The 22,833-nt window shown below is 35.8% G+C and overlaps 4 protein-coding genes across 6 annotated transcripts; 2 read left to right on the forward strand and 2 right to left on the reverse strand.

The window, feature by feature from the left end:
* Positions 1 to 1,452: 1,452 nt before the first annotated feature.
* Positions 1,453 to 2,430, reverse strand: LOC122314830 (putative oligosaccharyltransferase complex subunit CG9662). Its single transcript, XM_043130445.1, has one exon. The coding sequence runs from the start codon at positions 2,258 to 2,260 to the stop codon at positions 1,739 to 1,741; it is 522 nt and encodes a 173-aa protein (XP_042986379.1). The 5' UTR covers positions 2,261 to 2,430; the 3' UTR covers positions 1,453 to 1,738.
* Positions 2,431 to 4,025: 1,595 nt separating this feature from the next.
* LOC122317102 (nucleotide-sugar uncharacterized transporter 1-like) lies at positions 4,026 to 7,939 on the forward strand. 3 transcript variants are annotated; one of them, XM_043134022.1, is made up of 8 exons: positions 4,027 to 4,539; positions 4,618 to 4,723; positions 5,302 to 5,453; positions 5,562 to 5,770; positions 5,842 to 5,935; positions 6,201 to 6,367; positions 6,486 to 6,656; positions 7,343 to 7,939. In XM_043134022.1, the coding sequence occupies exons 3-8, from the start codon at positions 5,442 to 5,444 to the stop codon at positions 7,626 to 7,628; spliced, it is 939 nt and encodes a 312-aa protein (XP_042989956.1). In that variant the 5' UTR covers positions 4,027 to 4,539; positions 4,618 to 4,723; positions 5,302 to 5,441; the 3' UTR covers positions 7,629 to 7,939. The 3 variants fall into 3 exon arrangements, with proteins under 3 accessions (XP_042989955.1, XP_042989956.1, XP_042989957.1); XM_043134023.1 differs by lacking the exon at positions 4,618 to 4,723 and adding an exon at positions 5,062 to 5,128; XM_043134021.1 differs by lacking the exon at positions 4,618 to 4,723 and having other exon boundaries at positions 4,026 to 4,539.
* A 2,940-nt stretch (positions 7,940 to 10,879) lies between these two features.
* Positions 10,880 to 14,428, reverse strand: LOC122317101 (auxin efflux carrier component 2). Its single transcript, XM_043134020.1, has 6 exons — positions 12,938 to 14,428; positions 12,432 to 12,720; positions 11,773 to 11,858; positions 11,474 to 11,631; positions 11,265 to 11,341; positions 10,880 to 11,129 (listed from the first exon to the last, which is right to left on the reverse strand). Exons 1-6 carry the CDS (start codon positions 14,181 to 14,183, stop codon positions 11,063 to 11,065), a joined length of 1,923 nt encoding a protein of 640 aa, XP_042989954.1. The 5' UTR covers positions 14,184 to 14,428; the 3' UTR covers positions 10,880 to 11,062.
* Positions 14,429 to 18,945: 4,517 nt separating this feature from the next.
* LOC122317452 (probable WRKY transcription factor 17) lies at positions 18,946 to 20,487 on the forward strand. The gene is made up of 3 exons (XM_043134561.1): positions 18,946 to 19,746; positions 19,853 to 19,978; positions 20,091 to 20,487. The coding sequence occupies exons 1-3, from the start codon at positions 19,088 to 19,090 to the stop codon at positions 20,251 to 20,253; spliced, it is 948 nt and encodes a 315-aa protein (XP_042990495.1). The 5' UTR covers positions 18,946 to 19,087; the 3' UTR covers positions 20,254 to 20,487.
* Positions 20,488 to 22,833: the final 2,346 nt, after the last annotated feature.

The raw sequence follows: 22,833 nt of genomic DNA on the forward strand, positions 1-22,833 counted from the left end.
AAATTTTACCCTAAAAGAATAGGTGACAAATGAACAGATAGTGCCTACGAGAGACATCCAAAATGATATCAATCAGCAGAACCGCTGCTTTTCAAAACCATCAGTATAGAAGTATTGATAGCAACGAGATACCATGCTGTAAAAATTGCTAAGCAGCGCTCACAAGCAAATGAGGCAAATTTTCAGCAATTTGAAACTAAAAGAGCAGGATTTAAGTCCCAAGAATAAAAGCCTTAATAGAACCTTGCATGAGCAGCTCTAGCTGGGCTAATGTGCTATAGATATTGAAAAAGATAGGGCGAGTAATTAACCATGAAATAAGAAAGTGATGTCTTTTACTTATGAAAACAAAAGTGATGTCTGTTGAGGAAAGCTTAAAAGAATAAATGGTGATCAAAAGGAAGCAAATGCAAAAGCATGAATGCATGACAAGCTCTGAAGCACACAAGTGGTAATAAAATCAGCACGAAGCACCCCGTCAACACACACATGCGCCCATACACTCATAATTACATGCTCAAATTTCAATTCCTGGTCACACGTCACATTCTACCATTTGGATTTTAAAACAATTGCCTAAATTCTTAAATATTATATCAAAACAACCAACTATATTTAGCTTTCGATACATCACAATATAAGAATGAGGAATCAAGCAAATGCAATGTTAACAAAAAGCAAATTACCATAAATGCAGTCAGACATCACTATATGTTTTGGTTCAAAAGAGTATACTCCTTTCATGCTGCTTTTGTTGTCCTCAGCCCACCCCTTCACCAGTCGCCAATTCAATCAAAGCTCAAGATATACCCACAATGGCTTCCTATTAACATGCATGCGCACGCCCGCGCACACACAAGAATAAAGACTTGAACTTTGCAACATTGTCACAGTCCCCATTTTCCGATCAAGACAGCCTTTTAAATTCATAAATACTATTATACAGATATTTATCAAAATAAATAAATACTATTATACAGTAATTCCCACCCAATTAGGATTAGAATTTTATGTTTTGATCTGTTTTTTAGTACAGAGTATGCTTGCCTCTATTGTTTATGACTTCTATTATGCTTTGTTGGCCCTGAGGACTGCCATTGAATCCTAAGGAAACTCACATGCACATTCACAAACTAGCCATTCATAGACCAAAAAAATATGAAAATAAGAACGAAGCATGGTATCTCATGTTCAAACTTTATATTATATTTGGGCAAGCAGAAATACAGACACTAACTTTGACACAACACACACAGAAGCTATTGATCTAGCCCAGAAATGCAGCATTATAGCTCATGCATAAACTTACATCTTATACAGGATTTCAGGTAGGGGTGACAAAATGAAGCTAGACTAATCGTGTCACAACATCAAGCAATCAGTTCGCATCATTCGAAGTAGGAACTTTAAATCCCAGAACTAAAACGTTGCATTTATTCCTACATAAACAAATAAACAGGAAATGAGAACTGAATATATGATTCAAACCATGGTCCTGTCGTCCTGATATGCAGAAATATTCTACTCGAGCAGATCACGTGCTAATAGATAATGGCAATATCCAACACAACCACAATAATGGTAATGATTCATAAATAGGAAAAACCTAATAAGTAGCGCTATTGAGTTAAGAAGAAATCCATGATCCATACAAAAAATTCATCTCAAGAAATCAACCTAGAACAGAATCCCGCGGAACATAGAACAAACATATACGATTCCAAACTGAATTGCAACTTCAACTAAGATAAGCCGGGATCTTGATCCGAATAAATAGCATACTCATCACGTAAGCAATTACCACGAAGGAGATCCCCGCGGTGGCGTAGGAGACCTTGACGGATCTGGCGCGGTTGCGGTCGAGCGCGAGGTCCATGAGGATGATGCCGACGCCTCCAAGCACGAACATGAACCCAGAAGAGAGGCCCTCGACGATGTACTGGCCGTTAACGCGTCCGGGAAGGAAGACGACGGGTCGTACAGAGCCGGTGGCGCGGTCCTGGGTGGATCCTATGCCGGGGGGCTCGACTATGACGTCGTATACAATACCGGAGACCACCATGAAGTAGGTAAGGAGGACGAGGGCGTAGACGGTCATCGGGGAGGGGAGGGTTAGGGTTGGGAGCTTGAGGCGGAGCTTGGGCGGGCGGAGGAAGCTGAAGGGGACGATTCGGAGGAGGTGAAAGATCGGGTCCACCGAGCCGGACGACAGCGGCTCCATCGAAGCTGTGAAGGTTTGGCTTTCGGGTTTGGAGCGCATTTTAGGTGGGTGGGTCGGGTTGAGCAGAGGAATGAAATCTCAAATTTCAGGACGAAGGGTGGCTGTTCTTGTGTAGTGGCCGGTTTGGGCCGTTTGGGTTTGGTTGACTCAAGTTAAGTACGGGCGTTTGGTTATAGGAAGAAGGATGCCACAGTCTTTGGTTAGTACGGTGCTATGCCACTCCCGCTTTATCTCATCCAAGAGAAAATAAATAAATAAATGGAATTCTAAAACGTTTAGGTATAGGAAACAAAAATGAATAAATATCTTCGTTTTATTCTTAATATGATGTCCATAAATTTCGAATTTTTATGAACCTAACGAAAATCACATTTGAAGTTGAAAGAACACGAATCTTGACTTTTATGTTCGCATTATTTGTAAGCATCTAATATAAATTATTGATTTATGGAAAATGTTAGTATATCCTTTCCATTTGTCCCCTCAAAATGACAGCTGGTCACCAAAAAAAAAAAATTTTAATTTTTTTTTATTTAATGATTAAGGAAGTGATTTTAAGTGTATTAATATTTTTTTTTAATTTTTTCAAAATATTTAAATATATTAAAAAATGTGAAATGAAAAAAGAAAAAAAATACAATATTGAGTGGCATAGTAACAGCGTCCTTGATTTATTTATATATATAAACATTTTTTTTTTTTAATTTTGTATAATAAAACGGTATATACTCTTGGAAATATTCTATTTAGTTAATAAACAAAAATTAAATGAAATCGATGAATTTAAAAAGAAAAATGAAATTTACAATTGTAATTGTACAAATATTGCGTAATTATTTAAAAATAAATAAATAAATATATGACCCATATAAAATGAAAATTAATTTTTTAATAATAAATACTACCTTTTTTTTCAAAATAATTATCGACGCTTACACATTTCACGATTATATATAACATTATTAATTTAAAAAAATATTATTTTTTCTCAAGTTGAATGGATAAGATATTCTTAAAACTCGTTAGTAAATTAGCAAATATAAAATATAAAGGAAAATGCTTTTTCATGAGCTTACAAAAACACTTATATCATAAAATAAAACTGGAATTGTTTGACACTCATTGTCAAATAACTTCCGTTCGTAAAAACATAAAAGATTGAAATACTAGGAAATTCAGTCAGTATTTAATGAACTAAATTATAAAAAAACTAATCATATTTATGATTATCCACTACCTCAAATAATTTATAAATAATCAGTAAATGTGACAGCCTGAGGTCGACGTGCTATCTTTGCACATATTCTGATTTTCAATTTTATTTTTGTACGATTGGCATTATAGGGTAATACTATTATCCCTTAACTTGTACGAAAAATATTATAAAAAAGTTTTATATTATATATTTTCAGTTATTATTTATATCATTCTATTTAAACATATATTAAAATAAATATAATAATCAAATGTAATGAGGTGGAGCTGTGTGATGTAAAAATTCTAGGTAGAACTTTTCAATTTATACCGCTCCCTCTATTCTCTTCATGACTTATTAAAAAAATTTAAAATAATATGACTTTCTTATGCTACTTTATGCTTATGTTTTAAATTTTCGTAACATGACATGTGGCATATGGTGCCACATTGAGGGGCATTTATTTCGGGGAAGTAATTCCGGCACGCATTAAATCCATAGCTGAATACGGAAAACATGCGAGTCTTTTTCATTGAGGGTCCATCCACCGTCGATCTGGATCATGGTTCCCAAATCCTCCAAAAACAAAAAAACCATGCTGTTTTTCAAAAAAAAAAAAAAAAACACCATGCTACAAACTTAGTACCATCGCCTCGCCGAGCTGTCGGTTGGTTATTCCGTGATTTGCTCGAACTATCTGCCCGACAGCTTGTCCTTTCCGTTATCATCGCTCCTCTCGCTCTACATGTTCCGCTCTTTCCTCTTTCCCTATCTTCACGCTCACAGTCACAAATGCGGTTTGGCTTTGGTTAATGCGCTTCTGTATTCTTTTTGTCTTTTAGGCTCGTCTCTCGAAGCATGCCCTTTTAATTGATTGTGAGACTGAGCTTGTCTGCTTCCCCCCTCTCTCATTTTTTGTGTCCCTTTCTGCTTCTGATGCAGCGCTTCTCTCGTTCTTCTCTTCTCTAGGGTTTTTGAGAAGCGAACCCCATTTTGATTTCTCAGAGAGAGAGGGAGAGAGAGAGAGAGTGAATACTGTGTAGCTGTAAAATGTTCAATTTCTTAGTAAGGAAAGATGTCAGGAAGATTCTTAAACGCAAGGATAGTGATGCTGGCGAAAAAGGTAACTACTTTGTTAAAAATTCGTCGTCATTTGATACGATTCTTGTTTTTTGTTTACTGACCCTTCCACTATTTCTAGTACAATTGGAACTGTAATTTTTGAAACTACTCTGCCTCGGCCACGAAGGGTTTCTTCAGATTTTTTATCTGGAATAATATTGCGAATTCGTCACTGAAGCTTTTGGGTAACGAGTATTGCGAATAATATAATCGTGTGCAGTATTAGTTATTGTTGCATTTGCTAATCCATGGTTTTATTTATTTACTTATATCGACGAACTTTATAAACCGACTTCAATCTGTTGCTTTGTTCTACTGTTTGGTGTTTTACTATTATTGTTGTTGTTACCATGATGTTTTTCCTATATTTTTACTTGAGTGGTGGTATAATTGGAGAAGAAATCCCTGCTTCAATCTGTTAAGACAGCAAGACCATTGTCTTTACCATATTTTTACTGTTGGAGATGGGCTTTTTTACTACTATTATTGTTGTTACCATCATCTTCCCATGTACTCTTTTCAGGCTTCTTTGCAATAATGGAGCTTTCTTTGATGTCATTATTCAATACTTGTTTAATTGGCACTTTCAGGTGCTTAACAATAATGATTATTCAAGTTTTTTCTGTAGATTTTTCAGCATTGGACATAATGATTATATGCGGATATAGAATGTGCAAAGTAGATAATGATTTTTGGGATTCGAAAATATTTGTCCCCAAGATATGATTTAGTTTTCTCGTTTTTTTGGTTATCCTCAACACAGGAAAAGCTCTGGAAGAATTGCGAGCTTCTCTTTTTAATGAATTGCGATTGTCTGAAGGAGCAAGGCGTCAACGGCAATGTAGATGTGGCCCCATTGCTGCCCTTACCTTCAATTTTGTGGTTGCTGTTGGTATTATTTTCATGAATAAATTGGTTGGTATAGAACCTTTCTGTATATCATTTCCAGCTATATAGTGCCATATTGAATTTGTAGTCACTGCTTTCCAGCTGTGTCTTATCCAGCATCATTTGTTTTTTCAGGTGCTTAATCAAGTGAAATTCAAGTTCCCTATCTTTCTCACTTTTATTCACTATGTTATAAGCTGGTTATTAATGGCTGTGCTAAAAGCCTTTTCCATCCTCCCTGCATCTCCTTCCTCAAAACTGACACGGTCGTCTACTTTAATTGCTCTGGGCACCGTTATGTCTCTATCTACTGGGCTTGCTAATGTCAGCTTAAAATACAACAGGTGAGATATGTTATTTCCTATTTCCACAATCAAGTATTCTGTTTCTGACAGAGTTTATTACCTATTTTCAGTGTGGGATTTTATCAGATGTCTAAGATCGCTGTAACACCGTCAATTGTTCTGGCAGAATTCATTTTGTATAAGAAGAGAGTTTCTTGCTCCAAGGTAGCTGCTTGTAGTCTATCTTCTAGAATCTCCTTAATTGCTCCAAAAACATTGTGATCTGTCTTTTTTTTTTTGTTCTTCAGCCATTCATAAGCTTTGTGTGCACATTACTCAGTAGGTGCTTATAAAGTTCTGGGTACATTGAGTGTCAAGTTTGTCTTTTTTGTTAGAGATGTAATTTCTTGTTGAACCTGTCTCTGACTGTATGAAAATTTATTTGATCTGCCTATTTATGTTACATTCTGATGTGGTTGAAATCTTCTAGGTACTTGCACTTACAGTTGTATCTATTGGTGTGGCTGTGGCTACGGTCACTGATCTCCAATTTGACCTCTTCGGTGCGTGTATAGCATTGGCATGGATAGTACCTAGTGCAGTCAACAAGATCCTCTGGTCCAGTTTGCAGCAGCAGGAGAATTGGACAGCCTTGGCGTAAGTTTCATCAATCTTTTTCAAATGTCTGTCTTTCTCTCTACAAATTCTCTATTTTTATTTGCTTCGAGAAAGGTCACAGTTTGCATCTTACCAAGAGTCTGAAATCATTGAACAGCTTGATGTGGAAGACAACACCGATCACCCTGTTATTTCTGGTTGCTTTGATTCCTCTGTTAGATCCACCTGGTGCTCTCTCATTTGATTGGAATTTTAATAGCACATTGGCTATTCTCACATCAGCAGTTCTTGGCTTCTTGCTTCAATGGTCAGGTGCTCTAGCACTTGGGTAAGTTACCTCTATTCATGCCATAGCCTGTTTGGTCCAGTGGCTTGAAATATTTAGTTTTCAGTCTCTTACTTTGTTGCTTTTCATCATTCTCACTCTAGAGACTAAAGTTTGCAGGACATGTAGCCTTATAGTGGCAAATCGTTTTCCTTAATTACTCCTAGAATTCCGAAGGCATCACTCCTCGTGGACTGTTTTGCTCTTATATGAAAATGACATACGATGGAAGTCAGTGTTCTTCCACTGGCATAGAACTGGGATCGCTTTTTCCAAATTCGACATAAAATGAATGTCCTTTCTGGTGCGAAACCAACATAGAACAACAATAAATAATTCCATATCGGGTAGGGATATAGACTTTAATGGATTAGAATGACAGTTGTTTGGTACTGGAATATATGATTTAGAGAATCGGATTTTAGGATTTTTTTGGAGCATGTACTTTAAGGTTTTAGGGTCCTATGCTTGAAGTTTGGTACGTTAAACTGACAAACAAATTAGGATCTCTGTTATTATCAGATGCTTGCTGAAATAATTTATTATAATGCGCGATCAGTAATAATAACATTTTGGTTTTAATAGTGTGTGACTTTAAGAATAGTATCTTGTTTGATTTTGGTTGGTCTGCTCTTTGGTCCTCATTCTGCTTTAATTTTTTTTTTTTTTTTTTTTCTCTGAACTCACAGGGCTACATCTGCCATCACCCATGTTGTTCTTGGGCAGTTCAAAACATGTGTTCTTCTTCTAGGAAACTACTATCTCTTTGGTTCAAATCAAGGAAACACTAGTATTTGTGGAGCATTCACTGCAATTGCTGGTATGTCTTATTACACTTACCTTAACATGAAGCAGAAATCAAGCAAAACATCTTCTCGACAAGCCTCCTCCTTACCTATATCCAGGCTGAGCAAAGAAAATGGCAGCGTAAATGATGGAAACTATGGTGGGGAATCAGTCAAACAAGATACCTAAACTTTTGATATGAAGATTAATGAGAAAGATGAAATTCTTGGGAAACTTGAGTTACATTAATTCAACTTGAGATGACTTCTCCAATTTCAACAATTTTCTGAGCTCAGAGAAGTAGAGCTCTCTGTCACATGTCATTGTTTATAGACGACGGGTTTGCTACAGTTAACATTAGAATATTGTAATACCTTTTCCATGAGGGGCTTGTGCAGATCATGTGGAGTAATTTGCTAATCTCCTGACTGCAAACTGAACACTGTATATACATGAATGATTTTAGAATTCTTTACCTGAATACAATTTTATTCGGCTTTCTTCCTCGATAAATATATATATATATATATATGTTTGCGTATTTGTCAAATCAATTAAAATAGAAAGGCGTGCCGGTGCTGTTGATTTTTTGTCTTGGATGAGGTAAAAATATGTAGTTTTTTATACACATGGGTTGACAGCTTGGCTTCTGAAACCAAAGCTTGGAGAAGTTAATGTACGTCGAACGTTTCTCTGATTTATATTACGATGCAATTTGTGGGTGATTTAATTGGGAACAGCTACTGAACTGTTGATAATGTATGCCTAAGAACCCTCAACAACAGCGTCAACAATAAAAATAACAAATACCGATAGAAGTGCAGAGAGTGAATATGGGCAAGCTCTCTCTCTCTCTCTCTCTCTCTCTCTCTCTCTTAACCTCTAAACGATTACTACTTCAGCGATTACTTCGTCATTATACATCTCTACACTATATATCCTCTTATAATAATTTTCTGGTTTACCGTTGTTTCGTGTTGTTATATCTCTTCAAAAGGACTGGAAAATTGAGAATTCATGAAGTCCTGGGCAGCTTGTTTTCTCCCGTTTTGTTGGAAAATTGGGGGAAGGGGGGGTTGGATGATCATAATTCTTGTTTTGATGTTGCAGGTTGTAATTGTCTCGGGAAAGTTGTGTTTTTTTCCAAGGTGGGATTTTGGTGTCGGAAATTGGAAGCAGAGAGAGAGAACACGCAGACGATTGGCTTGAGAGGGACAGGGGATGTGTATGGGACGCGGTATACCGAAACCAGTTCTATCATGTCTTATTAGAAACTACATGTTTCACAATTTTATTAGAGGGCGTAAATCTATAATTTACAGGACGTCCAGCATTAGCCTCTCTCTTTCATCAATCGCTCTAGTGAATAATGTTTTAAGAGTTTTGTTACGTATAAGTACAGTTGTATATTAATCTGCATATTAATATTAATTTATTTATATTTAAAATTTAAATTAGTATTATTTTTAATAAAATTTATTTTTTAACCAATCACATTAAATTGATACACATATTAGTGTGTAAGCTATGGGACCTTATTCATTTTTACAAAATTCTCATCTCATCTCATCTTAATTATTATAATTTTTTAAAATTTTCATATGAAATAAAATAAATAATTTAATTTTTTTAAATCTCAATATAATTTTTTCAAATTTTAATATAAAATTAATATTTTATAATAATATTTTATTTAATTTATCTCATCTCATTTTATTAGTGAAAATAAATAAAGTCTAATTTTTCCATGTTTTTGTCACTGCTGAGAAAGAATCAAAACCAAATTCATGACACTGTTTGTCAATCGTTTTGACTTGGACGAACCAAACTTGTCTAAAGATAAACCTGCGGCACCTTGGAAATTGAAACTCGTGAACGAAAAAAAGTATTGATTTTCCTCCCTAGATTGATTCACATATGCAGACTCACAGCCACGCAGAGAAAGAGAGTCATGTGTGATGTGAAAGAGTTGTTGTTGTCGGTAGATGCATGGTGTCGGTCAAAGGTCAAACAGGAATTGTTTCGTTGTTGTTTGTTTGTTGCAGAGAAATGTCTGAGAGACGACAATCAGATCAATCAGAACTAGTCAGGTAGCCCTTCATGTGCAACCCCAGACTCCTCCAAAACTTTTGGCCGCCCACGTGGGAGACTAATGCAGTACTAATACGCAGCAATGGTCTCAAATACTATATAAATTAATAAAATATATAGCATAATGTTGCTGATTCTAAATTTAGGCTAGGGTACAAAATGATGTATACTACCACTCTTAATTGTGTTCAATGGAAGAAAAGGAGTACATCTTGACTCTTAATTAAGAGTTGATTACAGCCATTCATCCCAATCTATAGACTATTTCATTAACGTAGATCTAATTCTGATTTCAATAAGCCAACTCCAAGCTGAGATATTGAAAAAAAAGCATTGGAACACGGTAACGTGCGTCCTGTCCTTGCATTCCCGAAGAAAAACTGTGTGCTCTTATTATCATTGTTGGGTATTAGACAAAATACTTTTGTCTACTGACCATTCTGCATGCAGTAGAAATCACTTTTGTCGTCAACTCCGGCCACTATATATATCTGAAACAGTAGGTCAATGAGATTTTAAAATCCAAATTTAAACTCGAAGAGCAAAACAGGCTGTCCCATCCCATCAGTAGGTCAAATGCATGCTGCAGCGTTTTAAGTCTTTTAACTGCAACATTAACAGCACAAAAATATATTTAATGCATAGATCGAGTATCATGACGGCCAATACGTAAATTAGCCATTAATACTTTTAAAAAGCTCAAGGTTTAGAACAATACGTTGCATTAAGCTGCCCTTACTTTGAACCGCCAGTACTACTGTGCTATTAATTACTTGCAAACCCAACCATCACTCACGTGCAGATTAATTTTAATAATAATTTAATGAAATGAAACCGACAATTTCAAGGCTGTACGTGTTTGATCATAATTTTCTTTATCTCACTTCTCAAGATGAGATCTCATGATCCAAGTTTCTGCATGCTAATGGCAATGTCGACGCTTTGAGTGACATGTTACGCATATGCGCGCGGTGCATGTCGTTAAATATATATGATCTCTATGTGTTTGTGATATGAATATGTTTAATCATATTCAAGATCACTGATGCATGCATGATCTTGACGTACAGGAAGATTCTCTAAATTTGTTGCACCCGAACATGCATCGAATAAACCAATAAGCTAGCTAGTAAAGTACTGATTACTAGAGCAAGCATGCATGCAGTTAGGTTGGAGCAAAATGAACTGGCTTTCTTTAGTCAACTTAAAGAAAAGAGCTTCTTTGAAATTGGTGAAGCAAAAACCCAAGCAACTACATCAAACAAATCTGACTTTGCTTATCGGTCTGTCTGGATTAATACTTTCTAGCTACCACCTAACTCATGTATAACCGGGTAATTAAATAGAAGGAAAACAAAAGTACACAAATGACATTGATGAAAGATCTTTGAGATTGGAGGAAATTAAACAAAACCCAATAGCAATTTTTCCCTGGACATTGCATATGCCATATCCATCCACCTAAACCTAACTTGGAAGGATTTACAGTAGTATGTTTGCTTTGATCCCTTGCCTTTGTTGTCCAGATCAAGTCAGAGGCCGAGAAGTATGTAGTAAAGAATTGTTATGGGCAAGGCGACCAGCATTCCGAATATAACTCTGCAAAATGGCAAAAAAAAAAAAAATGAGAAATGCAATGCCACATCAAATTATGTTAACTATTTTCCTTTTTTTTTTAACAATCACGTCGATCTGTAGTAGTTCTTAACTTTTGGGAAATTTTAAATTACTTACGCAGTGCTAAGTACGTTGGCATGGACGTTGTACTCCTTGGCAAATACGAAGGGAACAATCCCTTGGGGAAGAGCAGCCTGCGGACAGGAAGTACTACACATTAATTTCAATTATTTTGAGCGTTTAGTTCGTAGAAATTCGTAAACGAAACCAGGGTAAATGCTTTAAGCTAGCAGCTTTCTCATTAATTTTGAGCATGGCTTTAGTACCTGAACGATTGCAACATGTAAAAGAACACCACGAAGACCGACTGCGATGGAGGTAGCAGCAATTACTGCGGGGCCAGTCAAGAACCTAACAGCCATTGAAAATGTTGCCACGGATTTTCCACAAGCAATTATCTTTGGTTGTAAAGCCATGAACAGACCTGATTGAGCAAACATTTTACAGAGCCATCATTTTCATTTGCAAGAAAAATGGGGCCCAGTACTATTTTAAAAGTAAATTTACTTATAGTACATGAATAGAAAATCAATTTTTTGTGACATGGTTAGTCGACAAAACGTACCTAGACTGAACATCGCCATTCCCAAACCCGCATCGGATAATATTGAAATGGATCCTTTGATGATGGACGGCATTTGGATGTGATATCTAAGGACAAAGCATAGTCAAATTAATTAAACCATGCATGAATTAATTACTTGTGTCATTGAATGTTTATATTTAGACAAGTGGTATAGTTACAAAAAGACTTCATAAAAATAAACTTATAAACTAACATTAAAATCTAGTTTAAAATAAAAATATCTTTATAATTAACGTATTTCAGTGAGATTTCTTAATGGTTACAATTTTTTCTTATTTTTATTAGACAGTAAAAAACAAGTTAGAATATATAATGACGAAATTTAATAATCGGGAAAAATAATCTTCCCAAAAACCACAGAATATAGATACTAATGATCATACAGAGAAACAAATTAATTAAATGAACATTAATCCATATTATATGATAGAGAATTCGGAGAGCTAGCATCTAAGTTTGAGTCTTGCATGCAGCTTCCTAGTGTGGCATCATGCAGTAAAAAGTGTGCATTAATCCATATAACAGTGGCATGATCATTCAGTAATTAAAAAGAGTACTGCATTAATATGCATAGAAAACCAACAGATGCAATATCGAAAATATTCATAAAAACAACAGTACGTCAGTGGGCTAGCTACCTGAATGAAACGAGAGACCATGTAAGGCCCAAAAGACTTGAGTAGGTGTTGGGGTTTCTTATAAGCTTCCTCCAAACCATGATAAATACAAGCCTAGTCATTACACTTGCCGGAGGCATTTGGTGCTTCTTTGCTCCAATATTGATATCTCCTTCTTCCATGTCCATTTTTTTCTGGCATGTGTAAGGAGACCCGCTTGTGGGGAATTTCAAACCCTCCACCATATCAAGCTCCCTATCCCCATTCATTTTTCTTGCTGCGCTCAAATTTTCATCTAAATCGTGCATTCCTGTACATGAAAGTTACCTCAAACATTACGGAGACACAGCAGCTAATGCAACAAAATACAGTACTGATACTTATCTTGACATTTAATAATGCTTTAAGAACTTGGACCGATGGATATGACGTCATTAAGAAAAGTTGCATGGATATTATCAAATAATTTCCACGAAAATTATAGAGATCGAGACAAGTACTGGTTCTGAGATTAATAATTTGATTACCTCTTGAAGCAGCATTTTCATGTTGAGGAGCAGCGACCTTGAAAGGATCAATGACACCAAAGTCCGTGGAGGAAGCTGCATTAACTGCATGTCTCAGGTTCCCTTCCGAAACTGGAGACGCACTCGAGCTCCAAACAAACATGTGAAGCTCCTTGTTAGGCACTGCACTACCGCTAGAACTATCCTTCTTCCTTGGGCCACCACTAGTAGACCCCGACAACATAGGGTTTGGAGGTGGGTACGATGAAACGAAACCACCATTAAACAGTTCACCGCTCATGCTCCTCCCTCCCGGCCTCTTCTTCCCAATCTTAAACATCTCCTCGTCAAAATTTGAAGCCCTTGGTGTTGCTCCTTTTGAAGACTGCAATGAGTAAACATCGCCGCCTAAACCCCCTTGGAAACTATTTGTGTATCCATGTTTTGGACTGGGTGCCTTGCTAGCAAACATGGCATAAAAATCTGTCTGGTTAAAGCTGGAAGCCCTTGGAGTGGGTTCTCGAGAAGATTGTACCGAATAGATCTCAACTCCGGTGAGGTTCGATGCCCGTGGGGTCATGGAAGTTAACGAGTTTAGTCCATTGGATTTGTTGAAAGAAGAAATCATAGATGCTGTAGCCGATCTTCTTACCACTACGTGAAGCTTTCCATCGTCACCGATCTCAGCATCAGCCTGTAATGGCTCACGACCGTTTAGTGACACAACATCTGAATCAACTTTGAAGGAGGTGATGGATCCAGCAGTCTCAGGGAATTGCTCAGCAATGAGGAGCTTTGCACCTCTAAACTCAAACAGGAAAAGCATGAGAGTATACCAAATTATACTCTGCAAAACCACAATTTGGACCATAAGGTCTCCGGAGAAATCTCCATACATGGCCTTCAAGAGTGGGATTCCCATGACAAGTGTATTTGGGAGGGTGGAAAGTGAGAACAGCGTGATCATCCACTCAAGATTGCCATTTTTGCTGAAGGTTTGCCATAGAAAGAGAGCAGTAAGAACGACGATTTTCTGGAGGGAGTCAGCTGCAATGAATCGATAGTTCATGGCATAAGGGTCATTGGAAGAAATGAAATGGAAGGAAAGCAATGGAACTGCAAACACAGCCACAAAGCGGTTGATGCCAGAGCACTGGTCAGGTGTAAAGATTTTCCACCACTTGACGGAGCCATATGCTAATAGCATTGCAACATACAAAGGCACGATGGCCGCAAACACATCGTACATGTCTTTACCGGTAATCATGGTTAACTGGACAAAAGAAGCGCACACACACACTCAGAGAGAGACAGGGAAGAGAGAAGAAAGAGTGAGATGGTTACATCCTCTCTTATAGATGGGAATTCTGTTTTTTTATTTTTTTATTTTTTTACATTATTTTCTATTAATAATATTGATGTTCGGCAAGAGCTTCGTTAAATAATTTAAATTTAATGGCTTTTGTGTGAATGACGAAATGGGATTTGATGCAGGAGCAGCCTCGACAGTCGACAACAAAGCAGAGGGAAAATGCTTTTCAAATGAGAACCTGTCGTGAGAAAGAAAAGGAAAATTTAAAAAAAAAAAAAAAAAAAAAAAATGGCAGGGAAATAAAAGTAACGGATCGGATTCGGAGATTAGATTTTGGGTAAAGAATGGATATACATGCCTTAGATCTTAAGTACATGACTTTCTATATATTGCAGATAAACCTTATTCCTCGCCACTATACTCGTTTTATGCACATGAGTTGGGCAGTTCTGGCAGCAAGATTCTCTCGCTTGCGGGAACTTGGGCCCGACTTGAGATTTTTATATTTATTTATTTCCTTGATCAATATATAATTTTAATTGCATAAACATATTCAGCAAATGGAAAACAAAGAAAAACAATGTCAGGATGAACGCATTCTTTATTTTTCCTCACGTATCCCATATATATTCTTTATATATATATATATATTATCATTCAAAATTCTTAAAAAGCGATTTACTAATTCAAATTGAATGTTAAAGATTTATCACATCAGCATTTAATACATCTACCAAGCTAATATTTATCATATTTTAAAAGTCAGAAGAGCACGCAACAAAATCTCAACTATTTAATTTGAAATTCATTTTACGATTTTTATAAAAAAATAAAATATATATATAAACTTAAGAAATCTTGATACGATCATGACACAATGATCATATATATGGTAATAGACCCAATATATATAAACATCGAAGAAAGTCCTGATAAAAAAAAAAAAAAAAATCTAGTTGTAAGTATAATTGTGTATTAATATATACACCAATCTATTGTGATTGGTTAACAAATAAATTTTATTGAAAACAATGCTAATTAAAATTTTAAATATGAAAAAATCAGTATTGGTACGCAAATTAGTACGCAATTTTGCTTGTATGTAACAAAATTCTAAAAAAAATATTGCGCCAAATGGTGTTGTAATAAAACCCAACGGTCACTTCTAAATATCGATGATCATGTAGAGAGGAGCATATTATAACTAATGACCCAAAACATTTAATATCTTTGTATAATATTATTCTTAAAATTTTTATTAGTACAACAAGCTAATTAAAGATACCTATGCCCCCAAAAAGAAAAAAACAATACCAGTATCAACGTATGGCTCAATTCTTCGTCTTCATTCTTATTAGTAATTCTTTATGCATTAAAAAAATTATTTATTTGTGTTTTTTGATTCTTTGTTATTAAAATAATTATTTTATATTAAAATGGGTCTATTATCGTCTTAAATAAGTTGTTATAAATATTTAATTTTAATCATATGATCATTCGTATGTACTATTATAGATTCCTAACTCTAATTAAAAGGGAATGGTCGAAAAAATCACTCAATAGCGAAAAGCGTAGCATTAATATCTCAATTGAATATAGATTCGCAGAGTTGCAAAAGAGACGACTTTCAAATAAGAGAGATATAAATACATTAAAGTATTGACTTATATATTGGCCACATAATGTAGCATCTATCAATCATTTAATTAATATTATGATCTAAGAAATATTTCACTAGATCAGTTATAAATATTATGTGGTCATGAGACGTACAGCTACTTTTCGTGCATATATCTCTCCCACTCTAAATCTTAAAGCTTGATATTCGACAATTCTAAAAAATTCAAATCCCAAATAAAACGAATCTGTTTGACGGTAGTTTTCATACCAAAACATGCAAATTTTGTAGATCCTTCTGATTAGAGCCAACACGGACGACATACATGCGCTACTTGCTAAGCACGGCGCCCCGAGTGCAATAGCCCCGCGGCACACCTGTCTTCTTTTTTTCTTTTCTATTTTTTCTTCTAACATAGAGTACTAAGTTAATATTTCTTTGTTTTTCTTTTTTATTTTTTAAATAAAACATATAATGATTTTAAAATAAAACTAACCCACTATTTTGTGCAAATCTTCGTTTTTTTTTTTCCAAAGGTAGCTTCTTTCTTTTGTATGTAAGAGAGGAAAAATAACACACGTCATTTTTTGCAACATTTATGTAATATCATTTTAAGAATATCTTTATAAAAATAATATTATTTTATAAAGATATCCTTATTTTATAGAATAATGTTAAGCATAAATCTCAACTAGACAAATTATATGGAAACTCTTTATAAGAAAAAGCGGATTTTACTAATAAATAATAGTTTTTTTTTATATTTTTTTAAGATATGGTCTATTTTTTTACAAAGTCTTGATCGAGACTTATCTATTTGAGTCTGTTTCTCTATTTTACCGTATATATTATGAAATGTATTGTGTGTATATATCATTAATCTTTAATGATATTTTTGTTTGGAGAATTTTGTCCGTAAGCTCTCCTAGATTTTCCTTTTAAAATAATTTTCAAAACTTTTACTATTTCTTTCGAAAATGCCTTGAGTTATCTCTAAAAGGAAGTGATGTTTGACTTTATAGTTCAATCCGGACATGGTCTTAAAGCACATCAGGTGCACTCCGGGGCTTACAGGGCATTCCATAGAATTTTTCAACAGAAGTACAATGTACAGTAATTATCAAATGTGTCTATCAAATATATATATTAAAATAAATGAGTTTTTTTTTTCTTTAAGTATTTTTAAACATCTTTAATAATTAAGAAAAAATAAAAAATATTAATTCACTATTAATAACTTACTTAACTATTAATAAAAATACAAAAAATAAAAATATATAAATAAAAATATTTAATATAGCCATACTATCATTTTCGTTTTCACTGTACATAATACAGATACTTTCTGGATAGCAGCCGGGAAAGTGGAGAAAGCCAGGCCCGTGATCACCCATACATGCACCTTTGGAAATAATATATTCATGGGGATTGTTTTACATTGTGGTATCCTAAGAGCGAAACCGGCCTCCACTAAGACTATTCTTTTCTCATATTTGTTGTCAAATATATAACTAAATCAATATAGATTGATATCATGGCTGACATATTAATTATTAATTCTATATTGGTCCACTACCTTCATGGAATATCAATCCTTTTAGATATCTCAAAGATCTCAAAGATCCGAGCCTTGGGTGGAGCAAAGTAAACACCTTTTTCCCCCACTCTCATTCATTTCTTATTCCTCTCTTCTCAAGAAAAATGATATAGTTTACCACTAAATTACAGTTAAACATTATAAATAAATAATTTGTCTTTTATTTTGAGCGTATACTCATGTGTTGTTGAATTAAAATGTAAGCCGGCTCGGTTCGATTAGTGCCAGGATCGGTTCAACTTATTGGGGCCTTTGACTTAATCCGGATGTTGAGTTGTTTTCCCACTCATTGAACATTAGATAACCCACACGTGTCCGGGACTAGAATAACACACGTCAACCCATTTGACATTAAATGATTTTTTTTTTTAATTTTTTTATTTCTCTAATCGTTTGTCAACTTCCATGAACTCCATGTAGCGGTGGGATCAGTGGAGACTCATCCAACCGCCACGAATGGCTCCCGGCAACGTCAAGTTGAGGATGATCATCATAAAGGAAATATACTGTACTATGTCGGTCAGCAGTTTAACTGATTTTTTTATTATTTTATTATTGTAACTCAAACAAAATAAAAATGTAGTTTTATTTAATATGCGTCCGGCATTAATGTGTCAACCAGTCAATTTCTAGATATAAATAAATAAATATTTTCGTTGTTGTGGAAACGTAGACCAACAACAGCATGCAAGCACTTTGATCAACAAAACATTTCCATTGTAATTTCTAGTAAATGTTTTTCTATTGAAAAAAAATCAAGGTACCAAAGCCGCCAAGGAGTAGTACAAGTCTTGGATTAACTTTAACCCAAAAACCAAAAAGAAGAAATAATAGTGAAAATTAAAGGAAATTGCTTTTGACTGTATAAACCATTGAATATTTATGAGTTGTAACCAATATGGTTTGACATGGTCCATGGAAAAAAGGGTACCATGGTTTTGAAATTGGGAGACAGAACTGGCTTTGTTCAATTTTCACGGTAAAACATTGCCAAAAGACACGTCTAGTTGAACGAACTGCGGGAATCTAAACATGTTGACCTTCTGCTACATTTCATACACAACATACATAGATCTCGAGAAAGAAAGAGATAAGGAGAGAGAGAGAGAGAGAGATATGCCGTTGATTATACGATACCCAACTTTATTCAAAATTTTTTTTTTTAGTAAATTGCATTGATTACATCGACGAAAGTACGGGTCAATGTCATCTCAAGTATGACAATTCATCGACGACTTTTCAAAAGCCAACTCAATTTTACTGTGAAATATTCCAAGGCCAGCGCGTATTTATTTTATACTAATATCTCTTCCTCCCTCTTTCATTTTTCAAACCTTTGGCAGGACCCACCACCAACTCCCCCTTTTGACCTTTACAGTAACCTAATTCGTTCTCTCTTCTTTATTTTTCGTTCCATGAAATAAAAGATTAAATAGATTTTTATTAAAGTCCAACTAATCTCCATCCATTCTTGGATTGACGAGATCTCTTTTGACTTTGCATCCTCCGTCTCTTTTATAACCACCCCCTCTCCCCCCACTCTCTTTGCCTCACACCATCTCTTTACTCCATATTCCTCCTCTTCTTCTTCTTCTTGTCTTCTAGCTTCTCTGCTTTTGCTGCGGTTCTTTCTGATCTTCTACTATGGCGATAGATCTGGTCCCGTACTCCAAGATGGAGGATCCGATGGCTATACAAGAAGAAGCGTCGGCTGGGTTGAAGAGTATGGAGCACCTGATCTGCCTACTCTCCAATCAGGCCCCTCGCGACAACCACCTCAACCGCCTTGACTGCCGAGAAATTACCGACTTCACCGTTTCCAAATTCAAAAAGGTCATCTCCATCCTAAACCGGACCGGCCACGCCCGGTTCCGCCGCGGACCTTCGAACCCTCCTCCTTCTTTTAGCGGACCGACAAACCTCGTCGAACGCCGTTCAGTCCCAGATCCGGTTCGGCCTGAGATACAGTCCCAACAACCCCAGACCTTCACGCTTGATTTCTCGAAACCTAGAACTGCTACCGGGTCGCGACCGGTGTTGTCGGTAAATCAGCAGTCGAAAGAGAGCTTCAGCACATCTCCACCCGTTTCCTCCACGACCTCGTCGTTTATGTCATCTGTTACCGGAGACGGCAGCGTTTCGAATGGTAAACAAGGTTCCTCGATCCTTATAGCTCCGATCACCACCATGTCGGCCGGGAAACCGCCTCTTTCTTCGTCTCAGCGTAAAAAGTGCAGCGTGAATCATTCTCTCTCTGCTGCGAATGTCTCCTCGTCTGACCGTTGCCATTGCTCCAAGAAAAGGTAGGTATCGGAAATATATGTATTTTACCAATAATTGTGATATTGAAACTTTCAGGAATCTACAAGTAATTCTTTTATTAATCTACACTTTTTTCTTCGTTTTTAGGAAATCCAGAGTGAAGAGGGCCGTCAGAGTTGCAGCAATTAGCTCGAAGATCGCAGATATACCGTCGGACGAGTTCTCGTGGAGAAAATACGGTCAAAAGCCGATAAAGGGCTCACCTTACCCAAGGTATTATCATATCTTCCTTCACCGCAGAATCGTAGATCACGTGGGATGTGTAGAAGTCAAAGACGAATCTCGTGGTATTTTTCTAATTATTTGTTATTTTTAAATTGTGCAGAGGATATTACAGATGCAGTAGCGTGAAAGGGTGCCCGGCGAGAAAGCACGTGGAAAGAGCACAAGACGATCCAAATATGCTGATCGTAACATATGAAGGAGAGCACCGTCACCCGCACCCTCCGATTCCGGCTGCCAGTTTGGCCCCTCAGTCGTCGGCGTGAAATGGACGTTGGGGACCAGGACCTGAAAAATTGAAAAAGAAATCCTCATCCTCCTTTGGGGAACGGCAGGCCAGCCTCGTTGACGGTAATTTTACCAGTTGAAATGGTCAAAAGATTGGAAGGAAGAAAGATAAGATCAAAGTCAACTGTACTGTTGGGAAGGCTTTTATTTATTTATTTTTGTAAAGTTAGGGACTACAAAATGAAATTAAATACTAGTATTGCTTTTTGATCTTTTATGTGTATAGAAAATTGGAAAATCAAACAATAACTTCAAAATCATGCGTCTCATACCAACGCAAAGCAAATGTTAATGCTCGTAGGGATAAATGCGTAAAATTCGAACTCTGCGATTGGAAAGTGTGGTGGGGGCACAAAGCGTGAACGTTGGGGGCAAGAGGAATCCGAATTTCTGTAGTGGCGCGGTTTCACGTGCATAGAGTCAATGGAGCCATTGCGGGTGGGTCCCATGCCAGCTATTTCACCTTAAGTTAGTCCGTTGACTCTGGGATTTGTGCTTTTCTTCTTTCTGGGATGTGGTATACACTCCATAACCTCTCCTTATTATTATTATTATTATTATTATTATTATTACCTCCATTTCGTTCTTCTTTTTTTTTTTTTTTTTTTTTTGTCGTTGGGACCAAAATTAAAAAAGAAAAAGGCTGGAGAGCGGTCCACCTCCTTAAGCAGCACTCGAATAGTTGTACACTACGTAAACATTTCATAATATTTAATCTTCATTTGTATATATCTGATCAGAAATCCATACAGCCACTCCCTCATTCCTTGGTCTTCCAGGAGATTCCAATCCAAACGAAATCTCACCCCACACTCATTCCCCGATCCAGACACGCTCTCCCTCTCTCTCTTCCATCTGGATATATCCTCTCTCTCTCTCTCTCTCTCCCACCCGAATACCTCTGCGTCCCCCCCCCTGTTGAGAATAATCCTCTCATTTTCTTAATTCTCCTTTATATACTCGATGGCTCAAGACCCATTTCTCCTCTATTTAAATCCTCCACCAGAATTGTTGTGATGCATATGAACGGCCGAAAAAGTTCAAAAGAAAAGAAAAAGATTAAAGGCGACAGTGAAAGAAGAAAGTAGAGTGAATTTATATACATTTATTGGAGCATTTAATGGAAAGAAAGGTGAAAGAAAATAAAATCGTGCGCACACATGCATGTATAGTTGCAGTGAAGAGGAAGACGAAATGAGGAAGAGCTTGGTCTTGCGTGTGGTGATTCTGTGCGGTGGCATCTAACTAGTTTATTGTACTTGTTCTTATGTGTCACTATCTCAATGGATGGCTGATCTTCCACCTTTAATAGCCCCAAGGTCCCTCAGCGTGTCTCATTAAATAATATAAAATTAGTGTAAGAAAGTAAATTTCTTAATTTCAATTCTTTAAAATATTCAATTTTTACTGACTATTATAAAAGAAAATAAACACGATTATCTGTTTATTAATTTAAACAAATTATAATATATCGATAGTTTAAACTTTAAAGGCATTGGGTTTTTTTTTTTTTTTTTCTCTATAGTTTTAAATTGTTAAAATAGTGCAACTCATAAATAATTGACAGTGCTACTCTGCCGCCCAGAGTGCACCGCTCCATTTGACCGTGCGGTCAAATTTTTATTTTTTTTTTCATTTTTCGTTTCAGATTTTTTTAATATATTTAAATATTTTTAAAAAATATAAAAAAAATATCAATACACTTAAAATTACTTTCTTAATCACTAAGTAAAAAAAAATTAAAAAAAATAATTTTTGTGACCAGCAGTCACTTTGAAGGAGCACCGAGAGGGGGCATACAAGCATTTTCTTAAATAATTGGACCACCGAAATAATGATTACGTACAAATTACAACACTAATGATATCATACTATGGGCTTGGACTTAGTTGAAACGTGTTGGGCTTTGCCTTGTCGTTCTAATAGAAAAATCTAGCCCAAAGTGGCAAAGAAGTTTGTAATATTTAATTTTAGTTTTTAAGGGGCTCCCTCTCTCTCTCAGTGAGAAATGATACAGATATAAAATGGGTAATGATAAAAGAATATTTTGATATCTATATAATGCCAAAGATTTATTTAAACAGAGAAGTAAAGCATTGCAGATAAAACACCACACCCACCAACCTCATTGGAAGGAACACCCAATGAAATTGAGTAAGAAATGGGCCTTTAATGACTGGACAAAGGCCCAATTATAACAACGTTCATGGGCAAAGGAGAATTTAAAGACCCACTTAAGCTTACGAGTTCTTATGACGAAGCTAGCAAATTGAGCATCCATCAAACTTAGGCAACGAAGTTCAATTACCGATTGCATATACGATAACGTAACACAATGGTTGTACAAACATATGCCATAACAGTAGGTGTGATTGAAACGATAAGAACTTAATTAAATAAAGAAAATCGTTGCTCGATACAATGGGTTACAGTCATGGTGAACATTTCGGGCAGGTGCTGCACTTAGGAAATTGGTGTGGAAAACATATTACAAAATATAAAATATAAATCCACATCAGCAAGTAACTCAATTCATTTTTTTTGTTCATATATAAGAT

The sequence above is a fragment of the Carya illinoinensis genome, chromosome 7, assembly GCF_018687715.1.
Source record: "Carya illinoinensis cultivar Pawnee chromosome 7, C.illinoinensisPawnee_v1, whole genome shotgun sequence".
Classification (NCBI taxonomy): Eukaryota; Viridiplantae; Streptophyta; class Magnoliopsida; order Fagales; family Juglandaceae; genus Carya; species Carya illinoinensis.

Coding starts and splice junctions, on each gene's coding strand:
- LOC122314830 (XM_043130445.1), bottom strand. CDS start 2,260: ATGCGCTCCAAACCCGAAAGCCAAACCTTCACAGCTTCGATGGAGCCG.
- LOC122317102 (XM_043134021.1), top strand. CDS start 4,467: ATGTTCAATTTCTTAGTAAGGAAAGATGTCAGGAAGATTCTTAAACGC. Junction 5,936..6,200: donor AGAGAGTTTCTTGCTCCAAG/GTAGCTGCTTGT, acceptor GAAATCTTCTAG/GTACTTGCACTTACAGTTGT. Junction 6,368..6,485: donor GAGAATTGGACAGCCTTGGC/GTAAGTTTCATC, acceptor ATCATTGAACAG/CTTGATGTGGAAGACAACAC.
- LOC122317101 (XM_043134020.1), bottom strand. CDS start 14,183: ATGATTACCGGTAAAGACATGTACGATGTGTTTGCGGCCATCGTGCCT. Junction 11,859..12,431: donor TGGTCTCTCGTTTCATTCAG/GTAGCTAGCCCA, acceptor CTTTGTCCTTAG/ATATCACATCCAAATGCCGT. Junction 11,632..11,772: donor AATGGCGATGTTCAGTCTAG/GTACGTTTTGTC, acceptor TTGCTCAATCAG/GTCTGTTCATGGCTTTACAA.
- LOC122317452 (XM_043134561.1), top strand. CDS start 19,088: ATGGCGATAGATCTGGTCCCGTACTCCAAGATGGAGGATCCGATGGCT. Junction 19,747..19,852: donor TGCCATTGCTCCAAGAAAAG/GTAGGTATCGGA, acceptor CTTCGTTTTTAG/GAAATCCAGAGTGAAGAGGG. Junction 19,979..20,090: donor AAGGGCTCACCTTACCCAAG/GTATTATCATAT, acceptor TAAATTGTGCAG/AGGATATTACAGATGCAGTA.